The sequence below is a fragment of the Salarias fasciatus genome, chromosome 19 (genome assembly GCF_902148845.1).
Source record: "Salarias fasciatus chromosome 19, fSalaFa1.1, whole genome shotgun sequence".
NCBI lineage: Eukaryota > Metazoa > Chordata > Actinopteri > Blenniiformes > Blenniidae > Salarias > Salarias fasciatus.
The window spans coordinates 19,780,423-19,803,000 of record NC_043763.1 but is presented as its reverse complement, the minus strand read 5'-3'; the positions used below and the strand labels follow the sequence as shown (position 1 = coordinate 19,803,000).

At 44.9% G+C, this 22,578-nt stretch overlaps 1 protein-coding gene across 1 annotated transcript in view; it reads left to right on the top strand.

Annotated features, from left to right (window-relative positions):
• The window catches only part of bcl11ba (BCL11 transcription factor B a), a 41,506-nt gene extending 34,325 nt beyond the window's left edge, over positions 1 to 7,181 (top strand). Inside the window, exon 3 of the mRNA XM_030116151.1 lies at positions 2,204 to 7,181. Within this exon, the coding sequence (XP_029972011.1) occupies positions 2,204 to 4,206 (2,003 nt within the window). The 3' untranslated portion in view covers positions 4,207 to 7,181. The remainder of the gene's footprint in view (positions 1 to 2,203) is intronic.
• Positions 7,182 to 22,578: the final 15,397 nt, after the last annotated feature.

Genomic DNA, 22,578 nt, shown 5'->3' with positions numbered 1-22,578 from the left:
TATTTGCCATCTGCGTTAGACTCCCTTCCCCCGGGAGGGCGCACGCACGTACACACACGCACGCAGGCGCGCACACACACACACACGCATTCCCCAAACAAAAACCATGACCCGCTCCTTCCACCGTGGCCAGAGAGAAATCTTTTTTTTTTTTTCTTTTTTGTCACACACACTCTTGTGGTTAATTGTTGAGCTGAAATGAACATCGGCTGAAGTTGGAAGGAGGATGGAGGATGGAGGGAGGATCCTCTCCGACAGAGAGAGAGAGAGAGAGAGAGAGAGAGAGAGAGAGAGAGAGAGAGAGAGAGAGAGATGCAGCGGTGGCGGTGAATGTTTCTTTATTGGAGTGTTAAGGGTCTGAGGATTCAGCACTAAAACAGTTTTGTGTGTGTGTGTGTGTGTGTGTGTGTGTGTGTGTGTGTGTATCTGTGTGTGTGAGAAAGAAACATGCAGACAAAAGCTGAGACATGGGGGGGCTGTTATTTTCATTGTGTGCACACTCGTTTGTGTAAACGACGTGCAAACTCGCGCGCACGTCTGTATCCATGCATGTGCGTGTATGCGTGTGTGTGTGTGTGTGTGTGTGTGTCTGTCTACGCTCTCTGTCCGCTATAATTAAGTCAAAAGGCTTTACAGGACTGTGGAGGTGAACAGCTGTTCCACCTCTCTCTGCTCCTCCTTCTCACACACACACACACACGCACGCGCGCGCGCGCACACACACACACGCACCGAGCAAACAAGACTCAGCTTTATTTATTAAATAATGAATAATTTGTAATTAATTATTAAACTGATGAAAGCTGAAATATAAAAGAACATTTTGTTTTTAAAAGATGAAATATTCCTTCTACAAAAAAATAGACACATTTACATCCGTTCACTTCAAATTAATTATCTCTTCTCGTCATTTATTCGGTTTTATTGCCTTACTTGCATTCAGTATTTAGAAGAAATGCATACGGACCAGAGTGGGAATCAGTGATTTACATAGAAAATAAAAATGAATTGCTATAACTTCTCAGAACATCCATCCTCCAGTCTCATCTGCACTAATATGCATGTGCATGCGGGGTTGTGTTTATCTGCGAGCGTCTAGCGCTCACGCACGTACCAATAAGGGAAACAATTAGAGCAGCATATGTTTTCTCTAGTATCTGAAATGAGTGTACGAGGTCAAAGACTTCGAGCTTCCATTGAATAAACAGTGTGAACAAGAGTACAATTATCATTATCTGAGTGTGTGTGTGTGTGTGTGTGTGTGTGTGTGTGTGTGTGTGTGTGTGTGTCCTTTAGTTGTACAGCAACGTGGCTATTATTTATTACTGTAAGGCACTTGCATTAACAAGCCATTAAACAGCAAGTGTTGTTTTTTTTCACACTTTGATTTTAGTTCATTTCAAAGACTTGATTTAAAGATTTTCCATCCTTAAAGAGGAAAATAAAGAAGCTTCTGCCGTTGGCTGCAAACCCGACGTGTAAGATCTGCTAAATAGGGTCGAACGGCTCTAAAACGCTGGGAAGGATCGGAGGGTGCAGCGATCAGTGAACAATGTTTTCTCACTTACATCATTAAGTATTGAGGGATGGAGGGGTTTTCTTTTCACAGCACTTCTTCCACTTTGTGACACAAACACTTGATTTCTGTAGACCGAATCCAAACCGTAACCCGAACCTGATCCTCACATCACTCACAGTCTAACCTTTCAGACGTGTCTGCGCCTTCGATTGTCCTCACAAACACAACAAACCTCCTCAATGCGAGTAGTTTTCGGTCCCCACAGCAGTAACAGACACCCGTGCGCGCACACACAGAAATTATTCAGCTGTTTTTGGAGAGATTCACTCTGCTAAGTGAGAGATTAAGCACCTCTTAAAACATGGATCGGTGTGGGCCAATCCGGTGTGACTGTGAAAATGCACTTGTCAAAGGCGTGATAAGTATATAGCATTTATGTGACAACATGATGAGCCAAGGTCTTTCCAGCGACGGGGTGTATGAGGCAGAATATAAAACACATTTATCGCATCTCCGCCGCCTTTCAGCCGGGAAAAGTTTACACACTACAAGTGAGCTGTTAGTAAAAACACTATTGTTAATGGCAGTGAATGAATTCACATTAACTTCGCTTTTAATAAGGTCCTTCAAAAGAACTCTGTGTGTCTGCTGAAGTGTTTCATCTCCTTTCTCTCTCTGTTGCAGGCGGCAGGGACGAGCCCTCCAGCTACATATGTACTACCTGTAAGCAGCCCTTCCCCAGTGCCTGGTTCCTGCTGCAGCATGCCCAGAACACCCATGGCATCCGCATTTACCTGGAGTCCAACCCCTCCAGCACAGCCCTCACTCCACGCCTCACCATGCCTCCGCCCCTGGGCAACGACTCCATCCCGCAGTCCCCCCTCACCAACTTCCTAGGCGACAACAACCCCTTCCACCTCCTGAGGATGACGGGGCCCCTGCTCCGGGAACCGCCGCCGGGCTTCGTGGAGAACCGTCTCCCCAACACGCCTCCGTTTGTCAGTCCGCCTCCCCGCCATCACCTGGACCCCCATCGGCTGGAACGCCTTAGCGCCGAGGAAATGGGCCTCATCTCCCAGCACCCCAGTGCCTTTGAAAGGGTGATGCGGCTAACGCCGATGGGCATGGAGTCCCAGTCCATGGACTTCTCCAGGCGGCTACGCGAGCTGGCAGGGAACACGAACAGCACCACACCACCGCTGTCGCCCGGCAGGCCCAACCCTATGCACCGACTACTAAACACCAACCCCTTCCAACCCGGGCCCAAGTCGCCCTTTCTCAGCACCCCACCTTTGCCACCGATGCCCCCAAACAGCACCACCCCTCCTCAGACACAGAACAAGGTCAAGTCCTGTGAGTTTTGCGGAAAGACTTTCAAGTTCCAGAGCAACTTGGTGGTGCACCGGCGCAGCCATACTGGAGAGAAACCATACAAGTGCCAGCTGTGCGACCACGCCTGCTCCCAGGCAAGCAAGCTCAAACGCCACATGAAAACCCACATGCACAAAGCCGGATCCCTGACGGGTCGCTCGGACGACGGTCTGTCCACCACGAGCTCCCCGGAGCCAGGCACCAGCGATGTCACGGGCGAGGGCATGAAAAACCGGGACGGGGACTTCCAGGGCGAAGGCAATGAGGAGGAAGAGGAGGAGGAGGAAGAAGAGGAGCTTGAGAATGAGAGTCGGCCAGAGTCAAACTTCAGCATGGAGTCTGAATTCTACCGGAACAGGGAGAACGGAGCCAAACCTCATTCAGAAGAGAAGTCATCCATAGCCCTCGACAAGATGGTAGAAGGTGGGGGACTCAACTCGATACAGCAGTACAATAACTTGATAGTTGACAATCGTAAACGGTTGCCCTTCTCCAAGAGGGGCTCGGACGGCCAGCGGGACACTGGAGACGAGGATTCGGTGGTTGGGGAGATGAACCACCACCAGCAGGAAGAGAGGACAACCATTAATGGCCGGAACTGTGGCTCCGGTGACTCTTTCTCAGGCCTGTTTCCCCGCAAACCCACCCCCATCACCAGCCCCGCCCTGTCCAACTCCTCCAACAAGAGGATCAAGATCGAGAAGGACTTGGACATCCCCCCAGCCCCTCACATCCCCTCCGAGAACGTGTACTCCCAGTGGCTGGTGGGTTACGCCGCCTCCCGCCACTTCATCAAAGACCCTTTCTTAGGCTTCACTGACTCCAGACAATCGCCCTTCGCCACTTCCTCCGAGCACTCGTCGGAGAACGGCAGCCTGCGGTTCTCCACGCCCCCGGGCGACCTGCTGGACGGCGGCCTGTCGGGCCGCAGCGGCACCGCCAGCGGGGGCAGCACACCTCATCTAGGCGGGGGCGGCGGCCCCGGTCGACCCAGCTCCAAGGACAGCCGGCGGTGCGACACCTGCGAGTACTGCGGCAAGGTGTTCAAGAACTGTAGCAACCTGACGGTGCACCGGCGCAGCCACACCGGCGAGCGGCCCTACAAGTGCGAGCTGTGCAACTACGCCTGCGCTCAGAGCTCCAAGCTCACGCGCCACATGAAGACGCACGGCCAGCTCGGCAAGGAGGTGTACCGCTGTGACATTTGCCAAATGCCCTTCAGTGTGTACAGCACTCTGGAGAAACACATGAAAAAGTGGCACGGAGAACACTTGATGACCAGCGAGGTCAAAATCGAACAAGCAGAGAGAGTCTGAAGAAAGTTGACTATTTCCATACTCTGCTACACACTTTGACTGAAATTCAAACAAAAAAAAAAGAAAAAAGAGAAAAAAAAATGGGGTAGCTGGATGTTTTTTTTTTTTTTTTTTATAAAATGTTAATTTTTTTTGGGTTTGTTTTGTGTCTTTGATTAAAAAAACTGCCAACTGAGAAAAAAAAATGAACACAGAGATCTTACACCAACTGAAGCTGTCTAAACTGCCTCATTTGGCATTCATTTTTAAACAATCAGTCAGTTGAGTTATAAAAATGTGGAGCCTTTAACTGTGCAATAATTTCTGTATTTATTGGATTTTGTATTTTGGCATGTGCAGGTACATTTTTATTAGGCATTTTTGAAAAAAAAAAAAAGAAGTTTTACGTTTACTTTTTCGTTTTGTTGTTTTTCAGAATCCATTTGATATCCTGAGAGTTCTTTAGAGGAAAGATATCCATTTTAAGTGTTTTTTTTTTTTTTTTTTAATGGCCACTGCTTGTAGGAAATTGTATATTAAGCTAAATGTGTAATTTCTTGAAAAGATGCTGAATTCAATCTCCAATTTGAAAGTGGCGTGAACTGAGAATGCTAGAACTAGTCTATTTTGTGTGACGATACGCGGACAACAATCCTTTGGCATTGTAGCATGAACTGACTCTAAAACATGTCAATATAATTGGATATGTAGCACTGAGTGTCATATTTGACGGTAAATGTAAAAAACAAAACAAAAAAAAAAAAAACCAGAGTGAAAGAGGATCCCAAGGTTCATAAACCCCGCCTCCTCACGAGAAACGCCCAAACCAGCCAGAAGGTTCTCGATAAGGCAGCTGCTGACCGGTACGTAGTGCCAAGCTCCGACGAACGCTACGACAACCATCCCTCCACACACTCCTCCTCTCACAACCATTCCACCTACATTCATGTCTTATGTTTTGCAGGAAGCCAAATGATCCAGGCTGTGTTATTTATTTAACGAGAGCATGAAGCCATGATGAGTATGCATAGGAAGAGATGGAAGAAGGAGAGAGAGAGAGAGAGAGAGAGAGAGAGAGCACAGGGTACATCTCAGGGTAAACTTTACTACTTTCCTTACTTTACCCAATTCATTCCTGCTCGGCAAACCGCTTTTCAAGGCATTTTCATGTCATCTTTAGACCTGGTGAGCAGACACAGTTTCGAACTCTCCCTCAAACCCAAACCGGGCAAATCTCCAAGCTTTGTGTCAAAAGCCACTTATTTTTAACCAGTGTTTCAAATTTGAGCGTTAATCTGTTCAGAAAGGGTTAAATGTTTATGCATACATGGCAGACGCAGCCACTTTAATTAGATTGGTTAAAATAGTACACACACAGACACAGACACACACACACACACACACACACACACACACACCCTAAATCTGCATCCTATGCATTTCTTGAGCTCAAATATATTTGTTGAAATGACATTAGTGGTAAATTTTGACTTGTTAATGTTCTCGTGGTGCTTATAATTGTATAGTCTGAATAATGAAGAATTAGGAATTGGGAATTCCTCAAAGTGTCATTATGTCAAACACGTTTGTGGAGAAGAGGACAATGTATCAGTGTGTGCTGGAATAATAAATTTCTATGAAGACAAGTGGCATCAGTTTGCTCCATTTCAAAAAACATAATCATGACCTGAGTTGATTGCTTTTCTTAATCGATGTCCCCATTCACTGTCTGAACGGCACTTTTTAAAGAACAAACAAATCATACTCCTTGATTTCAAAGTGAAAATCTCACAACAGACCTGCACTTTATGATTTGTTTTTTTTTTTCCACCACTTTTCACACACACACACACACACACACACACACACACACTCACACACACACACAGCTGGACAGAAAAAGGTACGTCAAGGGTCTGGAGCTTTGGGATCTCCGAATGCTGAAGTGCCCCGGGTTTTCTCCTCACGCCGGCACTATAAAAAAAACAAATAATTTAATAACTAAACTTAATTTATTCGGGACAGTTTCTGTACTGCCATTCAATTTGACATGAGTGTGCCTTGAATCCTTTAGATATTGATCTTCCTATTTATTGTCTAAGACAAATGCAACACTTTTTATAGAGTGTCAAATTGAACTCGACGTGGAAATAAAAAAGTGTAAAATTGACGGAATTATTTGAATTCATACAAACGATGCTGAGTTTAGGTTTTTTTGGGAACGCCCAGCACAATATTAACGTGTCTGTGTGTGTATATATGTATGCATATGTACATATAAAGGCACAAAACCTTATATATAGATCTATATCGAAATTCCTTCACTCAACTGGGACAAAGCGTCCGTCCCTCAGCAGGACACTCCGGGAGCGGACGACCAAAAGCCACACAAAAAGTCAAGGAAGAGACTGGAAAATCAGGAAAACGTTTAAAAAGAGAAAAAAGTGAAGAAAAAAAAAAGAATTTAGTGCACTCTGTCTTAAAATAAGTTTACAGTATTGATACAAGTACAAGGGTAAAATATTTGTGTGTATGTGTGTTTTAAGCAAGTATTTTATTTTCAGGTTTGCTTCTGAACTTTCTCTGAATGCCGAAGAGTGGCAACGTGTATATTGTTTTTTTTAATATTCTTTTGTCTTTTTCTTTCTTTCTTTCCTTCATTTCTTTCTTTTTTTTTTTTTTTTTTGGTGGCGGGGTTGAGTATATATATAAATATATAAATATATATGAATATATATGACATTTTTCTTGTTTACTGTAAAAGTATACCAGTATTTGTAATATTGGAGAATGCCTGGGCATTTTACAAAAATATAAAAAAGTTTTTTGTTTGTTTTTTTTAGATTTTATTTTTTTTTTTAATTATTATTTTACAGTCCAATTTAAATTGTGGGTCTCTTAAACTGTTTTTTGTCACTGTAACTGTAAAAGTCTTAAGTTTTAGTAACTTTATTCTGCCTTGGGTGTAATGAAATTAAAAAAATAATAAATGAATTACAAAAAAAAAAAAGAGTGAGCTGTAAGAAACTTGGATTTGGTAGTGGGGGGGTGGGGTAGGGGGGGGGCGGGAGGGAGGGGATCCCTTCTTTTGGAAATGATGGAGTTCTACTTTTTCAGGAAAAACACTGGGAATCCTGACTTGTATCTATTTTTCTTCTTACTGGAATGGATTATTCTTCATGGATGTGTAGGCACTTACAGCTTGTGTCTTTTTCTTCTTCTTCTTCTTTTTTTTTTTGTTTTCTTTTTTAAACTTGTAGGCTATGTGCATCCTTTGTGAATAGGGTACTCGTGTGGAGTGCCTCAGGACGTCTTGCTCTTATACGGGGGTGCGGTAGGGTGTTGGGGTGGGGTGGGGTGGGGTGGGGGGGGCGGGACTTTATTCCAATGACCAATCCAATTCACCGGCTGCCACGGTCTGTTCCTCCTCTCGCTGTGCAGGAGAAACTCAACCTGATGAATTTGTACTGTTGTAATGAATCATGTTGTACAGAATGAGAGCCAAAAAAAAAAAAAAAAAAAAAAAAAAAAAAGAGAGAGAGAGAGAGAGAGAAAATGACGAAGAGAGGTTGTTAAACAGCCTTTAAGTGACAAAATCACCAGTCGATGTTTTGTTTACCACTCCGCTTGGTTGTACATATTTTTCTATGACTGCGCTGTTTTCATTCTGTTGGCGGTTCTTCACTGGCGCTGGCAGTGACTTCCCTTGTGTTTCGGAGGGGGGAGGGAGTGGGCTGCTTACTTCTGTTTGACCTTTTGTGACCTCTCTCCATGTCAGCCTTTTTGTTTTTCTTTGTGTTTCGTTTAGTTTTTTCGGGCACACGCCTCCCCCCCAGTTGATATTTCTCGGCATGAGAACAGAGCACAAATACAAGCTGTTACAATTCTCCATCCTCTGCTTGTTTGTCTCATTTTGTCCTTTTGGCGGAAAGGGAATAGGTGGGGTAAACACGCACACACACACACACACACACACACACACACACACGCTCAGTCTCGTATTTCTATCCTCGTGGGGACCGTCCATTGACTCCCATTCATGTCTAGCCCCTAACCCTGACCCTTACCCTAACCCTAACCCACACCACAACAAAGCCTAACCCTAAAGAAATGTTTTTGCACTTTTACTTTTTTCAGTAACAACAACATGGTCAAGAAAACACTGTTTCTCCTACTTAGGACCGGAAAAAGGTCCCCACAAGGCACGTCGTTCCACGTTTTGCTATCCTTGTGGGGACATTTGGCCCCAACAAGGATAGAAATACGAGAACACACACACACACACACACACACACACACACACACACACATTATAGCTACCGTATTTTATTGTATACTACGTTTATCCTGCTAATACAACGGTCAATTCCTGCTTCCACACTGACAGTTTTTCTCCAGTTTTCACAAAAATATGTTAATTAAACCTTAAATGGACCCTTCAGATGAATCCAAGGTGTCTGCTGATGGTTCAATGCCGATGGGAGAACTTTAACTTTCTTTTTCAAACACATAAACTCAGAAAGTTCCAGTTTTCATGGCACCACTGAGGAGCAACGCCACTGACAGACTGCAGGACGCACAAGCACACATAAGATCTTTGAGGAATCTGGCACCTTTAGACGTTCGGGCCCTGAAAGCACCACAACACATCATGCAAACTAATAACCTAGACAAAAAAATGAAGCACCTCAGTCCATCTCCGCTCAGGGTCATACTGCTCCTGATATTATTAAAACATGTTTTAATTGTTTCTTCAACCACTTCACAACATTTTACCACATTGAAAATAACCTCCATCCCATTACAAGTGGTATATAACGTCCAAAAACTATGATAAAAGTTAATTTCTGAGATGAACGAATAGAAAGCATGGGAGGACTTTTCATTTTATCTCAAAGGAAAACAGTTGAGATTAAGTCAAACGCTACAATGAGGAAAAATGAAATGGGAATTTCACTGCAGTTTCAACATTTTAAGTGTAAATACCTGATAAAAAGTTGAGTTTCACTCAACATCTTTTTCAACATTGAATTGAATCCACTTCATTTTGTTCAGTGACACAACTTCATTTGTTATTTTGAACCTTTCTTGAAGGAATGCAGCACACCGATCCCTCCTCATGTTTACCCATGACTCATCTCATTCTGGAGCGCCTATAAATAAACTGAAAACCACTGCTGATGCAGCTCTCCTGTATGACTTCCGCTCACAGCCGTCGCATGTACAGTGGGAATCAAACATCAAAACGCCACACGCGATCTGGATCTTCAAACCGCTCTCACTCTGCATTCACTGATCAGACGTGCCAGTCGAACCCGAACGCATCGCGACTTTCCGTGAGTGACGCTCCTGGTCCCAGACCGCCGCGGCACGCCGTCATTTTCTTTGATCATCTTTAAGTAAACCTGATCCCTTCGGCATGAAATCATTCCGGAACCTCCAGTTCATGATTCTGCTCATTTAAACACGATCATCACCCACAATAGCTATCCTTCCTCCGTGCCATCCCTCTTTCTTCCTCCCATTCGCTGGCCTGTGATTGGCATGCCTTGTCAGAGAAGAGCGCGCCACACAAGAGGTGGCGCCGCCGCTCGAGGAAAATGTTGAACCTCGCCATCAGTCAGCGAGGCTCAATGAATCGATGACAAGCGATGATAAATTCCTTCTGATTCAAAGAAACTGGGCAAATCTTCCGGTCAGCCGAGTGCGGCGTTTTCTATTATGAGCAGAGACGGATCATTTATTGTTTTTAATCTCACTCTTAAACCTTCTCGATTTTCAAAAATAGATGTGGAATTTCTTCTTGGAAACATAACATATGGGGGCATATCAGCGCCCAGATACAAGGTCATTAACTCTCTCATCACCTGCCTTTTTTTTTTCTTTTTTTTTGCATTTTGATTTGAGGGAAGAAGAAAAAAAAAGAGAGAGAGAGGGAGAAGCAGACCTACAATTAGTCCGAGGGAGGCAGGAGCGCGGAGTCGGACGGACCCGGGCGAGTTGTGATTTGGCTCCAGTTTCAAGGCAAATGGGTAATTAAGGCTTTTCCCTGGCCGGCCCGCACTTTGAAGTCCCCTACAGGGGGGATTATCCCAGCCAAGAGAAAAGACAGTGAGAGCGAAGTAATGAGACCCAATAAGACGAAGGGGGAGAAAGTGAGAAAAGCAAAGGAGGAAGGAGCCCCGGTGAAGAAGAAAAAAAAGAGATTAAAAAAAGAGAGAGTCTAATAATCATTTTAAAACACAGCCGATTTGTATCATAAAGCCAAAACAACACAAACTAAATCTCAGACCTTTCAACAAAGCACTGACACTAATATTAAAAGTGAAAAAAAATCTATTAAAATTGAGGGATTAATGTGATCCGGAGCAACAGCACTGCCATGGATTCTGCTTTTAAATGCTCAGTTTTACTTCGGATCCCCATTAACATACTTGAGAAGGGCGGAATATTAAGGACGCCTCTCAGTTTAACGCAGTTGACCTGAAAGTACAAACACTGTGTGTAGATTAAATACTCTTGAAATAATCTAAAGAAAAGTGACTGTTACACCCTGAGTAAAGGCCTGGGCCACAACAGTGGTGCTGATTGTGCACGGTGCTGTAAAGCCCCGTGACCCCAACTTTACAGAACACAGAAGGATTTTATTAGCTTTTTCTTCAGTGTCACTCCATTTTTTTTTTTTTTTTTGTTGACATTTTCAGGTTCGTTCAGTCTCGATTTTTGTACGAATAAAGTGTGTAAATGTCATTTTTAAATAACACATGAACTCAAAGCTGTGAGTTTTACTGCTAATTCAACTGTACTTGACTGCTTGTTCTAATAAATGACACATTTCTAAACCTTTAAATTTCATATTTTGTTGAATACTTTACTCTTATTCAGAGTTGCAAGACGCTGTTTTGCACCAAGCGATGAAATGTGAACAGTGAATGGATTCCATGTGGCTGAACTCAGCAGGTCGTTTGCTTTTCGGCTGATTCGTCCCGTCTGTTCGTGGCTCTCTGGTTCTGATCGAACTCTTGGTTCTCTTGATGGAGTCGAAGTATTGATGCGGTTTTGACTGAGGGAACGTGTGTTTTCACGTGGTTCTCAGAGTCACTCCAGCCGGACGGCGAGGCTGCTCCCCTCGCCGCCCCCCCACCCCCCGCCATTATCAGCCTCACAACCTGCTTTCATAACTAACTAAAAGTGTGTGTCCTTATGTGTGTGTCGGTTGGGGTGGGGTAAGCAGGGGTTGAAGGGGGGGGGGGGGGGATTAAGTCAGACAGACACCTCTGGTTATTCAGAGGGATGGAATTATTTCAAGACCCTGACTGGTTGTCAGCGCTCGCTGCGCCTCCTCCCCTCCTCGTTAAGGAAAAAAAAGAGAAAAAAACTTCAAATGACTTAAGCCGCTGGTCGTCAGCGCCAAAGCCACTCTGTTGACAGGTACAGTGGGGTCTTAAGCCTTCAAGATCAACGCCGCTATTCTCCCTGACAAAATCCCCCCTGCGGGGCTCCTCCCCGCTCGGATGGCAGAGGAATGAGGAAGGGGGGGGGCTTCTTCTTCTTCTTTTTTTTTTTTCCCGCTGGAGGAACGGAGGAGCGGTCAGTCGCAGAGGTGTCGCCGAGGTCGAGCCGCGGGAAGCTGGACGGGTCTTTAAATTCCAGGAACAGGAAGGGTTTTGAACGGCCAATGGAAGGATGTGGCGGTGGTGGTGGTGGTGGTGGTGGGGGTGGTGGGGGTGGGGGTGGGGGGGTCCCTCGATGTGGCTGGTAATTATTAACATTATCATTCACCAGCCTTGTCCCTATCCAATTGATTGGCATGCCTGTTTCATGGCTCCTTCCAAAAAAAAAAAAAAAAAAAAAAAAAAAAAAGGCGGCTATCAGTGCTGCTCGCCTCCACTGTCGATTTCCCCCAGCAAATGAATCCTCATCAGACTTTTACTGGGCTCCAATCTGAGAGCGTGCAAACAGGAGGACGAGCCGGCGCTGCCTCCTCTGCAAATGAAAGGAGCACAAGGTAAACTGATTGCCGGCTAAACGCTACGTGCGTGCAGCGGCTTGACTCGGCGTGTTGCTACGAGCCCTTTGTTTCTCTTTGTATCTGCGCTTTGTTTCCGCCACAGAGAATCACAGTGTTGCTGTTTTCTGAAGTAAAACACGCGTCGGCGACGAGGCAGGAAGCGATCGATCGATTTCCACTCACAATCGCGGCCATTTAGACGATTACGCGCACGCGGTTTCGTCATTAGCCCAACGAGCGGAAGGGAAGGAAAACAAGCTAAGTGTGATGAGGATTTCTGCCCGCCGCGACCGACACGAGACTGCGGCGTCTCGCTCTGAATGCGAGCGGAGTGACGAGCAGGGCGACTTCTTTAGAGCGAGCCAGGGAGAAAGAGAGAAAGAGGCAGATAGTGGTGCGTTCGCGGCGGAAGTCCTGAAGGCGCGCCGCATAAGAGGTGCGCGCCGTCGTCTTTTTGATATTCAGATTCGCCTGCCTACACGCGGCATTATGACACATTTGGATGATCGCATTGTAGGATTAACGGGCCTGCCTTGTCATTTTCAACAACAATGCCGCGATTTAGGGATGCTATTTCTCACACGGCGCTCCGCATTAACGCCGGCCCAAAGATTTACATAAATCTTTGTCTTAAGATGAAAGCGGAGAGGGGCTTGAGACAATGAAGTTAAGCTTTGGAAATGAGAGAGAGGGAGAAAGGGAAGGAGAGCCGTCACCGGGCGTCGGTGGCGGAGGGATGAAGGGATGGAGAGAGAAAAGTTTGAGGATAAATCAACCAGTAGTCACGCCGATTTCCGAGGAGCGCCGCGCTTCCTCGCGCTCTCGTTGGCGTCCATATGGTGGAAATATTGCTGTTTTTTTTTTTTTTTTTAAAGAAGTGAAAAAAAGAGGAGGAGGAAAATTTGCATTTGTGTGTCTAAGAGGGGCTAAACAAACGGAGGTGAAGGTGATGAATGCCTGTATGATTTAGTCTTCCTCTCCACGGTGGAAGCTCTCACCCCTCCGCCTCCTTTCTGTCTGTCCTCTAATCTCCTGGCCTGCAGCAGTCATTGGGAAAAGTGCCCCAGTTTGTTACCCCCCCCCCCCCCCCCCCCCTTCATCTCCTCCTCCTCCTCCTCCTTGATTGGATTCATCCTCACTGATTGGGAATCTGCTTACATTAAAGCCAGCGAGGAGAGCAGATAGCATCGGATAGATCTGACCACTGAAGGCAATTTTTTTTTTTTGGCTTTGAAATACAGAGGAGGTTACAGGAGGCGGGGGAGAGGAAGAAAAAAAAAAAAGAAAAAGAGAGATTATAGGCCACGAGAGACCGTGAGAGAGAGGTGAAACATGAGTGACACTATCAGCGCCGCTATCGCTGCGCTCCAGCCTTTATTTTAAACCGGCTGTGATTACAGGGAAAATAAAGCCTTTTGGCGAGAGGGGCAGGCTTGGCGTGAGACGTGGCGTTGGACGTCGGTCCTCCCATACTGTATAAGTTAATATTATGACTGATCAGTGGAAGACGCCACACGGTACATTACACACTCTGTTGCAGATTATTCCACCAAGACACACGGTCCAAACGCTTTAATCCCCCCACCATCAGGCTTCTTCAACATAAGTGTGGATTCTTGGCGGCGCCGGTGGGAAGCTGAGCGCTCCGGAGCCGTCCAAGCTCCGCCGACGGAACCCATACATGTAGAGAGAGGAGGGCTAGCGAAGATGTTCACTTCCTGTGCTGCATGAAATCCATCCACCCGTCTTCTGGTCCGCATGTTCAGCATCTCGGTCTTGGTTTCGACTCGGACTCTCGCAGCAGCAGCAAGAACGATGGACAACAGGCGACAGACTCTGTTTGCGACCTGAAGAGGTCACAGGTCACAGGGTGGGATCAAATCTGAAATCGCCAGCAACCCCATTGTGTTTCCAACCACATGCGACAGAGTTACACACACATACACACACACGGCAGACTCCGTAAGCAGGCTCCATTAGCAGAGAAAGGTCGTCAAATTGTCTCGCAAGCCTTGAAGGGAAAAAGCCAGTATATAAAGCTGGAGGTAAGAGTATTTTATGACGGCGGGTGGAAGCCGTATTAGCACGTTATGAATCGTAATTTACTGCATGTCTGCCGCTGCGGAACGCAAGTGGACTTTTTCTTTGTCTCTCTTGTGTTTTTACATCAAGTCTTAGCACGGGGACAATGAATCTTTGGCATTTATGTGTATACACACACACACGCGCGCACACACACGCACACACACACACCTTCTCATGTCAACTGTCAGCCTCCCTTTCTTTTTTTTCTCATCCCCGTCTGTCTTTTCTAGATTGCTTCTTTCTATCATTCTGCATTATTTCTCTCTCGCTCTTCCCCTGTCTCTCCTAATCTCTCTCGCCCATCTCCATCCTTCCTGCCTCAGTCTCAGTGCAGGAGACATCTTCTCTCACCCCCCCACCCGCTTCTCCATGCACCCCGATCTGCAGCCCCCCCCACTCCCACCCCAACATCTCCCTACAGGCGCCCTGCGTCTACCACTGGCCTTTCCGTGGTAATAAAATAAACTAATGGAGTTGGAGTGATGTCCCACCTTGAACCAGCGGAGAGGTTATTTACATCGCGGAGGCGGGGGGGGAGGAGGCTCCAATAGCGATTGGCTGCCTCGATCAGTCAGCCATGACAGGCCGACCGGGCGAGACTCCTCAGATAAGGGAGGGAGGGAAGGAGGGAGAGGAGGAGCGGACAGGAGACGGCGTTCAGGAATCCCGGCTTTTGTTTGGTCGCCTCACTTTCCTCCAACGCCGTCCCGCTTCCACTTCTCCCACGCTCCCCTTTGTCTTTGTCCCGTCGCCTCTCGGGTGCATAACTTCTTTCCCAAAGTCCTTCTCGTCTAAAACTGTATTGATTTCCTGAATCGTTTTCCCGAACAACTAGAGTGAAACACTTGAAACATCTTTTAAAGGTGTTTTTTCTTTAAAGAAAATAGCAGCAAATACAAATTTGCAGCGTTTATTATTTGTAATTATCAAAAGGATGACCTGCAACCCTGTGAAACACTGAAACTGTTTGTGCTCGCTGCTGTGAAATTCTTGATCTTCCTCACAAATTTAACATCAAAGTTGAAAGCATTTAAATATCTAACAATAAGCAAATATTAAATAACCGGCCTGAAAATGAATTAACTTGGCTGTTTGACCCGCCAATCCTCAGTTATGTGAGTAAAGCGTGAATACCACAGCATTAGATAAAAGCAACTTCAATGTAACTGGAGATCAACCATGATAATTAAAAAAACACATCTTCTTTTAAACACTTTTAAATTGAAATTACACCAATGACCTTGTCCCTCATTTACAATCATATTTTTCCGTTAATTTAAATTGCGAATGCGCTTTGAGTCACTATAATTTCAGCGGCAAGGCCGAGACCCGCCACGTTAAGTACTGTTTTGAAAAACACGCTACAATAACAGCTCATTGTGGTTTTGGAGCACCTTCAGTAACTAATTGAGTCTCGCCAAGCGCTGCGTACGGAGGATGAAAGAGGCTCTTATTAGCAAAATAACACCAGCTACTGCACGGCAGCACAAAGTTCTGCCTTTCTGTGTCCCACCTGTGAGGAAGGAGCACGCTCCTGCCGGTTATTCAAGTTAATGGAACAGAGATCTGAAGTAGTTCAGCTCACGGAATAATGGACTGACTTCATCCTGCCACACTCACACGATACACTAAGTGTAGCCCTGTCCAATTAGACACATGCATAAAATACATTTAAAAGGCATAAAAAGACAATCAGATTTCATAAATGTTTAAAAAATGAGTGATTTCTGTATGTAAATAAGTTAAAAGAGCCACAAAGTTCATTCAGTTAAAAAAACATAGAATTCATTTAAAATGTATTTACAGTGTAAAATGTATAAAGTTCATTTATGTGTGAAATTGAAAGAGATGAGTAAGTTTTGGTTTCATTGTTTCCTTAAAAGATGTGCACACTATCTTGATTTTGTTTCAGTTGTCACTCATGGTGTTTTTCTGTTGTCACTGGTTTGGTTGTGACTTAATAGCCAATCAGAGATCTTCTTTTGCGTAAGGGGCGGGACAAGTGGCGCACGGTGCTGTAACAGGAAGAAAAATAGATCTCTCTCATGTCAGCCGTGATCCGCGAGGAAACATCGTGATTTGTGGAGAACATTCAAGTTATATGGAAGATTGACTACCAGTTGATCCAGAGTGTGACTGTTGTGATCTGCATCAGGTAACAGATATGTGTATTTCTGTGCTATAACTTGTGGTTGCAGTGCTAAAGGAAATCATGTGTCTGGTGCTACATAGCGACTAGCTGTTAGCTTTGGCATTTCAATGAGCCTCAATATGCTCAGTTTAAGCCTTGTATGAGCACATACTTATAATAAGTGTGAGTTGAACTAAGTGAAATATTCTTGCATCAGATGTGGACTGAGAGAGAGCCGGTTGGAGCGTCGACCAGAGGCCCGGCGGAGTTTCTGCTGTTTCTTCAGTGCTATCTTCAGTTTTCGTTTCTTCAATGATATCTTCAGCTTCGTTTCTTCAGTGATCTGAGTTTGTTTCATCTCATCATCATCTTCACAAAAGACCATCTACTCCTCTGTTCTCTTGTGACTGCTACCACTCGTTTCCCCATTCATCCTATTAACCCCCTTGGATCCGTGAGTACTCAAAAGAATTACTAAAAGTGCACATTTTATTTTCTGTTGCTCAATTTGGAGTGAAGCGGCCCCACAGTTTCTGGCCTCACCGCTCCCCAGCTTCGAATCAGGCCTGCAACGTGGTCATTTGCAAAGTGAATGCTTGAGGAGTGTGTGAGTGTGGGCCCACAAATTTGATTTATGTTGGATTTGTTGTTGTGATACAAATATATCGGGGATTTTGTAAATAATATCTAAAAAGGTACTAAAAAAGAGGTTTTTCATGAAAAAGGGTTAATTCATAAGAAAAAAGGTTTGAAAGAAAATTCATAAAAAGGACTGATATTTAGTTTTTTGTCTCTGTATATATTTTATATTTTGTTAAAACAGATTTTCATTTAGAATTTCATTATTTTATTTCATTGATACAAAATAAACCCTGTTTGGAGGATCATTGTCTTAAAAGTTCAGTTGTTGTGTCCCTTATTTGTGTTAGCAAATTTTACTAGTTCATACCGAACTCAGGCCCCATCCCACAGTTACGTGAGATCCGGGTTACATAATGGAGGCACCGCTGGGATCAAATTAGACAAACATTCAGAATAAGAAAGATAAAATAAATAAGAATCTCATGGACACAACAACTTTTAAGAGCAATAACTGTATTCTCTGACAGTAATAAGAACTAAACAGTCCCAAAATTAACAGAAAAAAAAAAAAGGATTTCAAAATGAGCAGTCCCTCACAACTTGATCTGATTAACTGGTGCAGAGGAGAATCAGTAGATGTAAGACATGCCCTCCTACTTTATGGAGTACCTGAAAGTATATCAACAGCCGAGATTGAAGAAACAGCAGAGACTATAAAAGTCTTAGGCAGAGTGGTGGTTAGGGGAAAAATGTTTCACCCTCAACAACAGTCCTTAATGGTATTGTGTGAGTGCCGTGAGCCAATAGACCCCACAAGAATACCCCCAGAAGTGATGCCCATAAGTGGTGGAAGTGCCTGGAAATCAGTGTACTACAAAGAGCCCCAACCTGAACAGTTTGAAGAAAAGTTACTCATTTTTCTAAAAAATGAAGGAAAAACATTGGAGGATCTCCAAAGTGCACGTAGCTCTCAAGCAACAGAAGACAGCAACACTGAGGCTATCATCCGTGCAGTTGGAGAAATAATGGGCAAAACAAACAGACAAACAGACAGCCATGCCTACAGAAGATTACGAACTTTCTCCGGAGTCAGTCCCACACCCACGGGAGAGGAATCCCTCCACGTCTGGCTGGAGCAAGCAACGCTTCTAGTTGATGAAGGTGAGTGCTCTAACAAAGAGAAACGGCGACGGATCTTGGAAAGTTTAAAAGGGCCCGCCTTGGAGATCGTTCAAGCTGTTCGTATGACTGAACCAGATGCTGGCCCCCATGACTACATAGAGGCCATAGAGAGCATTTTTGGTACTGTAGAGTCTGGAGAAGAACTTTATTTGTCATTCAGATCTCTTCATCAGCAGCCTGGTGAAAGCTTATCTGATTTTCTGAAAAGATTAGAGAGGTCTCTTGTTAAAGTTGTGCAAGCAGGTGGTTTACCTGTTAGTTCTGCTAACAAAGCCAGAATAGAGCAACTTATTAAAGGTTCAACCTCTGAGCTAATGTTGCTTCAGTTGAAAATTAGGGAGCGGAAAGACAACCCCCCAACTTTTTTGAACTTGCTGAGAGAAGTGATTGAGGAAGAGAGTCGTCAGTCTGCCAAACAAAGCCAAACAGCACCTGTACGTCGTCAACACGTACGCACAATACAGGCTGAGAAGGAGAAAGAGCCTGATTCAACCTCCAGGAGTGAACTTGAGGCTCAAATTCAAGAATTGAGAGCGCAGCTGGAGAAGAAAAACAGCTCACCATCTCAGATGCCATTCGATGGTTCTGTCAGTGGACCAAAAGAGAAGAAAAACAAAAAAATCAAAGGAGAGTCACAGAACGAACTGGAGTCCCTCAGAAAACAAGTTCAAGATCTGCAAAATAAAATGAGCGTAATGGCAGTGAACTACGCATCAGCTAACCAGAGAGAAAATATGACACACCCCAGTAAACACAGACCAGCCCAAATCCACAAACCTGCTCCATTCAAAGCTTCATTGTCACGAGGTTCTGATGAGTATTTTTGTTACAAGTGTGGAGAAAATGGTCATATTGCTACGAGATGCACTGGAGCTGAAAACCCACAGAAAGTCATAAGAAAGCTCATTCGTGTAGTACGCGGAGCACCAGATCCCACTACAGAAAACTCAAAATCTGCCACAGATGAGTCGTGTGTCGCGAATGTCAACAAAATCGAAGTCCCTGGAAAAGATGCAAACTTACCTGAAGGTCTTGTAGGTCCATCATTCATTCATACCATCAAGGTGAACGATGTGCCTTGCAATGCTCTCATTGACAGTGGATCTAATGTGACTATCATCTTTGAAAGCTGGTATAATGACCATTTGGCAGATGTTCCCATCAAACCCCTCTCAAATCTCGGCCTCTGGGGTCTTGCTGACACAGATTATCCATACAGAGGTTATGTTGTAGTGGAGATGGAGTTTGCAAAAGAGATCACTGGTGTATCTGGACAAGTCGAGGTGCTTGCATTGATCTGCCCTGAGCCAAAAAACCATCAACAGGCCCCTGTATTGGTTGGCACAAACACATCTCTGTTTAGTCGCCTGTGGGAACTGGTGAAGACGGAAAATGACAAGGACATTGTCCACTCAATGAGAATTCAGTCAGTCTATACCCCAGTCAATGCTCCGACACAGCCGAAAAAAGAGGAAATCTTGGGACAAATAAAATGGAATGGGCCTGGCCCACTTTCTGTTGCTCCAGGAGCAAAATACTATGCTACATGCAAAGTAGACAGACAGACTGCCCCTTCTAAAGATTTCGTACTGATCGATGCACCCACTGCTCAGTCATTACCAGCTGGCGTACTGGTACAGCCAGGTGTGCTCCCAAATGCTACTATCGATAGCAACAGTTTCACTGTGCTCATTCAGAATGAGTCCAAAAAAGCAACCTCTATACCAGTGGGAACGGTCATTGCTGAAATGTATGCTGTGGACACAGTCACCCCTGTCCAACCATCTGAGTCAACAGCTGAAGCTATCGACCCAGAGCTCTTCAACTTTGGAGATTCCCCGATCTCCGAGGAGTGGAAGAACCGGCTTCGGCAGAAGATGGCTGGAAGGAGGAAAGTTTTTTCATTGCATGAATGGGATGTTGGCTTGGCCACAGGTGTAGAACACCACATCCGTCTACATGACACCCGACCTTTCAGGGAGAGGTCAAGGAGAATCGCTCCTGCAGATATTGATGATGTGAGACGACACATACAACAACTGTTGGCGGCTGGGATTATAACAGAGTCCCGTAGTCCCTACGCCTCACCAATTGTTGTGAGAAAGAAAAATGGAAACATAAGAATCTGTATCGATTACAGAACACTTAATAACCGCACCGTACCAGACCAGTACACAATGCCACGCATTGATGACGCTTTGGATTCGTTGTCAGGCAGCAAATGGTTCTCTGTATTAGATCTACGTAGTGGCTACTACCAGATTGCAATGACTGAGGAAGATAAAGAAAAAACGGCATTTATTTGCCCCCTCGGTTTCTATCAGTTTGAACGCATGCCACAAGGAATCACAGGAGCGCCTGCAACATTTCAGCGTCTAATGGAGAAGGCAGTTGGTGACATGCATCTTCTGGAAGCATTGGTATATCTGGATGATATCATTGTTTTTGGAAAAACTCTGGAAGAGCATGAACAGAGGCTGCTCAAAGTTTTGGACAGACTGGAGGAGATTGGATTAAAAGTTTCCATTGACAAATGTCAGTTTTGTCAACCTCAAGTCAAATACGTGGGTCACATTGTATCTGCAAATGGGATAGCTACTGATCAGGAGAAGGTGGAAGTGGTGAAAGACTGGAAAGTTCCCACTCACCTAAAACCTCTAAAGTCGTTTCTGGGCTTTTGCTCTTACTATAGGAGGTTTATTGCAAATTACTCCGCTATCATTCGCCCCCTCTCTGAACTTACCAAAGGGTATGCTCCCCTGTGGCAGGACCCTAAGGCCAGAAAGAAAACAGATTCAAGTAAGGTTTACTTCAAAACATCAGAGCCTTTCGGAGAGCGGTGGACTCAGACCTGTCAAGATGCATTTGAGAAAATCCGTGACTGCCTGATCAACGCCCCAGTTTTAGCCTTCGCTGACCCCACAAAAACTTACATTTTGCATGTGGATGCCAGTATGAACGGACTAGGTGCAGTCCTGAACCAAGAATACCCCGAAGGCCTTCGACCTGTTGCTTTCGCAAGTCGAAAGCTAAAAGACTCAGAACAAAACTACCCAGTCCATCAATTGGAGTTTCTGGCATTAAAATGGGCTGTTGTGGACAAATTCCATGACTACTTATATGGTGCAAAATTCATTGTCAGGACTGATAATAACCCACTAACATATGTGTTGACTTCAGCCAAGCTCAGTGCAGTTGGTCATCGCTGGCTTGCCGCTCTTGCCACATATGATTTCACCATTCAGTACCGTCCTGGGCGACACAACATCGACGCTGATTTATTGTCCCGTCAGTACGCCCTAGGAGATGAAAAAGATTGGGTGAGCATTCAACCTGCTGGGGTTAAAGCTCTCTGCAAACGGGCCACTGTATGTGAAGAAGCAGAGGCACCAGACCGGTTGGTGGATCAGCTTGGAGCTCCTGGCATGGTGGTGCCTGATGCTTTTGCGTTCCCAGTGAATATCAGCATGAGTGCACTTGACCAGTTGAGCCCAAAAGAAATTCAGACATCACAAGATTTGGATCCCATAATTGGACCAGTCAAGAAAGCAGTTGAAACCAAACAGAAACTGAATCACTCGAAAAGTGATCCGCCAGAGATTCTTTTGCTCCTCCGGGAAAGCAGCAAACTGGAATCTAAGGATGGAGTACTTTATAGATTGAAAGAAAAACCATGTGGAAAACAAATAAAACAGCTTGTCTTGCCATCAAGATATCGGCCCATGGTTTTAAGATCGCTGCATGATGACTGTGGACACATGGGTGTTGAGCGAACCAGAGAATTGGTTAATGATCGATTTTATTGGCCACGCATGGCAGCTGAGGTTGAGGAGTACATTAGAACATGTGGGAGGTGCATAACCAGGAAGACGCTCCCTCAGCGTGCCGCGCCGCTGAATCAGATCACCAGTAATGGTCCTTTGGATCTTGTCTGTATTGATTTTTTACAAATTGAGCCAGATTCCAAAGGTGTTGCTAATGTGTTGATAGTGACAGATCACTACACACGTTACGCACAGGCATTTCCTACCAAAGATCAAAAAGCCATCACTGTTGCAAAAGTATTGTGGGAGAAATATTTTGTGCACTACGGCCTGCCGGCTAGGATACACTCAGACCAAGGCAGAGATTTTGAAAGTCGACTAGTGAAAGAGTTGTTATCCATGTTGGGAATCCGGAAATCACGAACATCCCCTTACCATCCACAGGGCGATGCGCAACCAGAAAGATTCAATCGCACTCTCCTAGCGATGATTGGCACTTTGGATACTGTAAAAAAGCAATGCTGGAGCCAGCATATCAGTCATCTTGTACATGCTTATAACAGTACTAAAAATGATGCCACTGGATTTTCGCCATACTTACTCATGTTTGGCCGAGAAGCAAGACTGCCCATAGACAT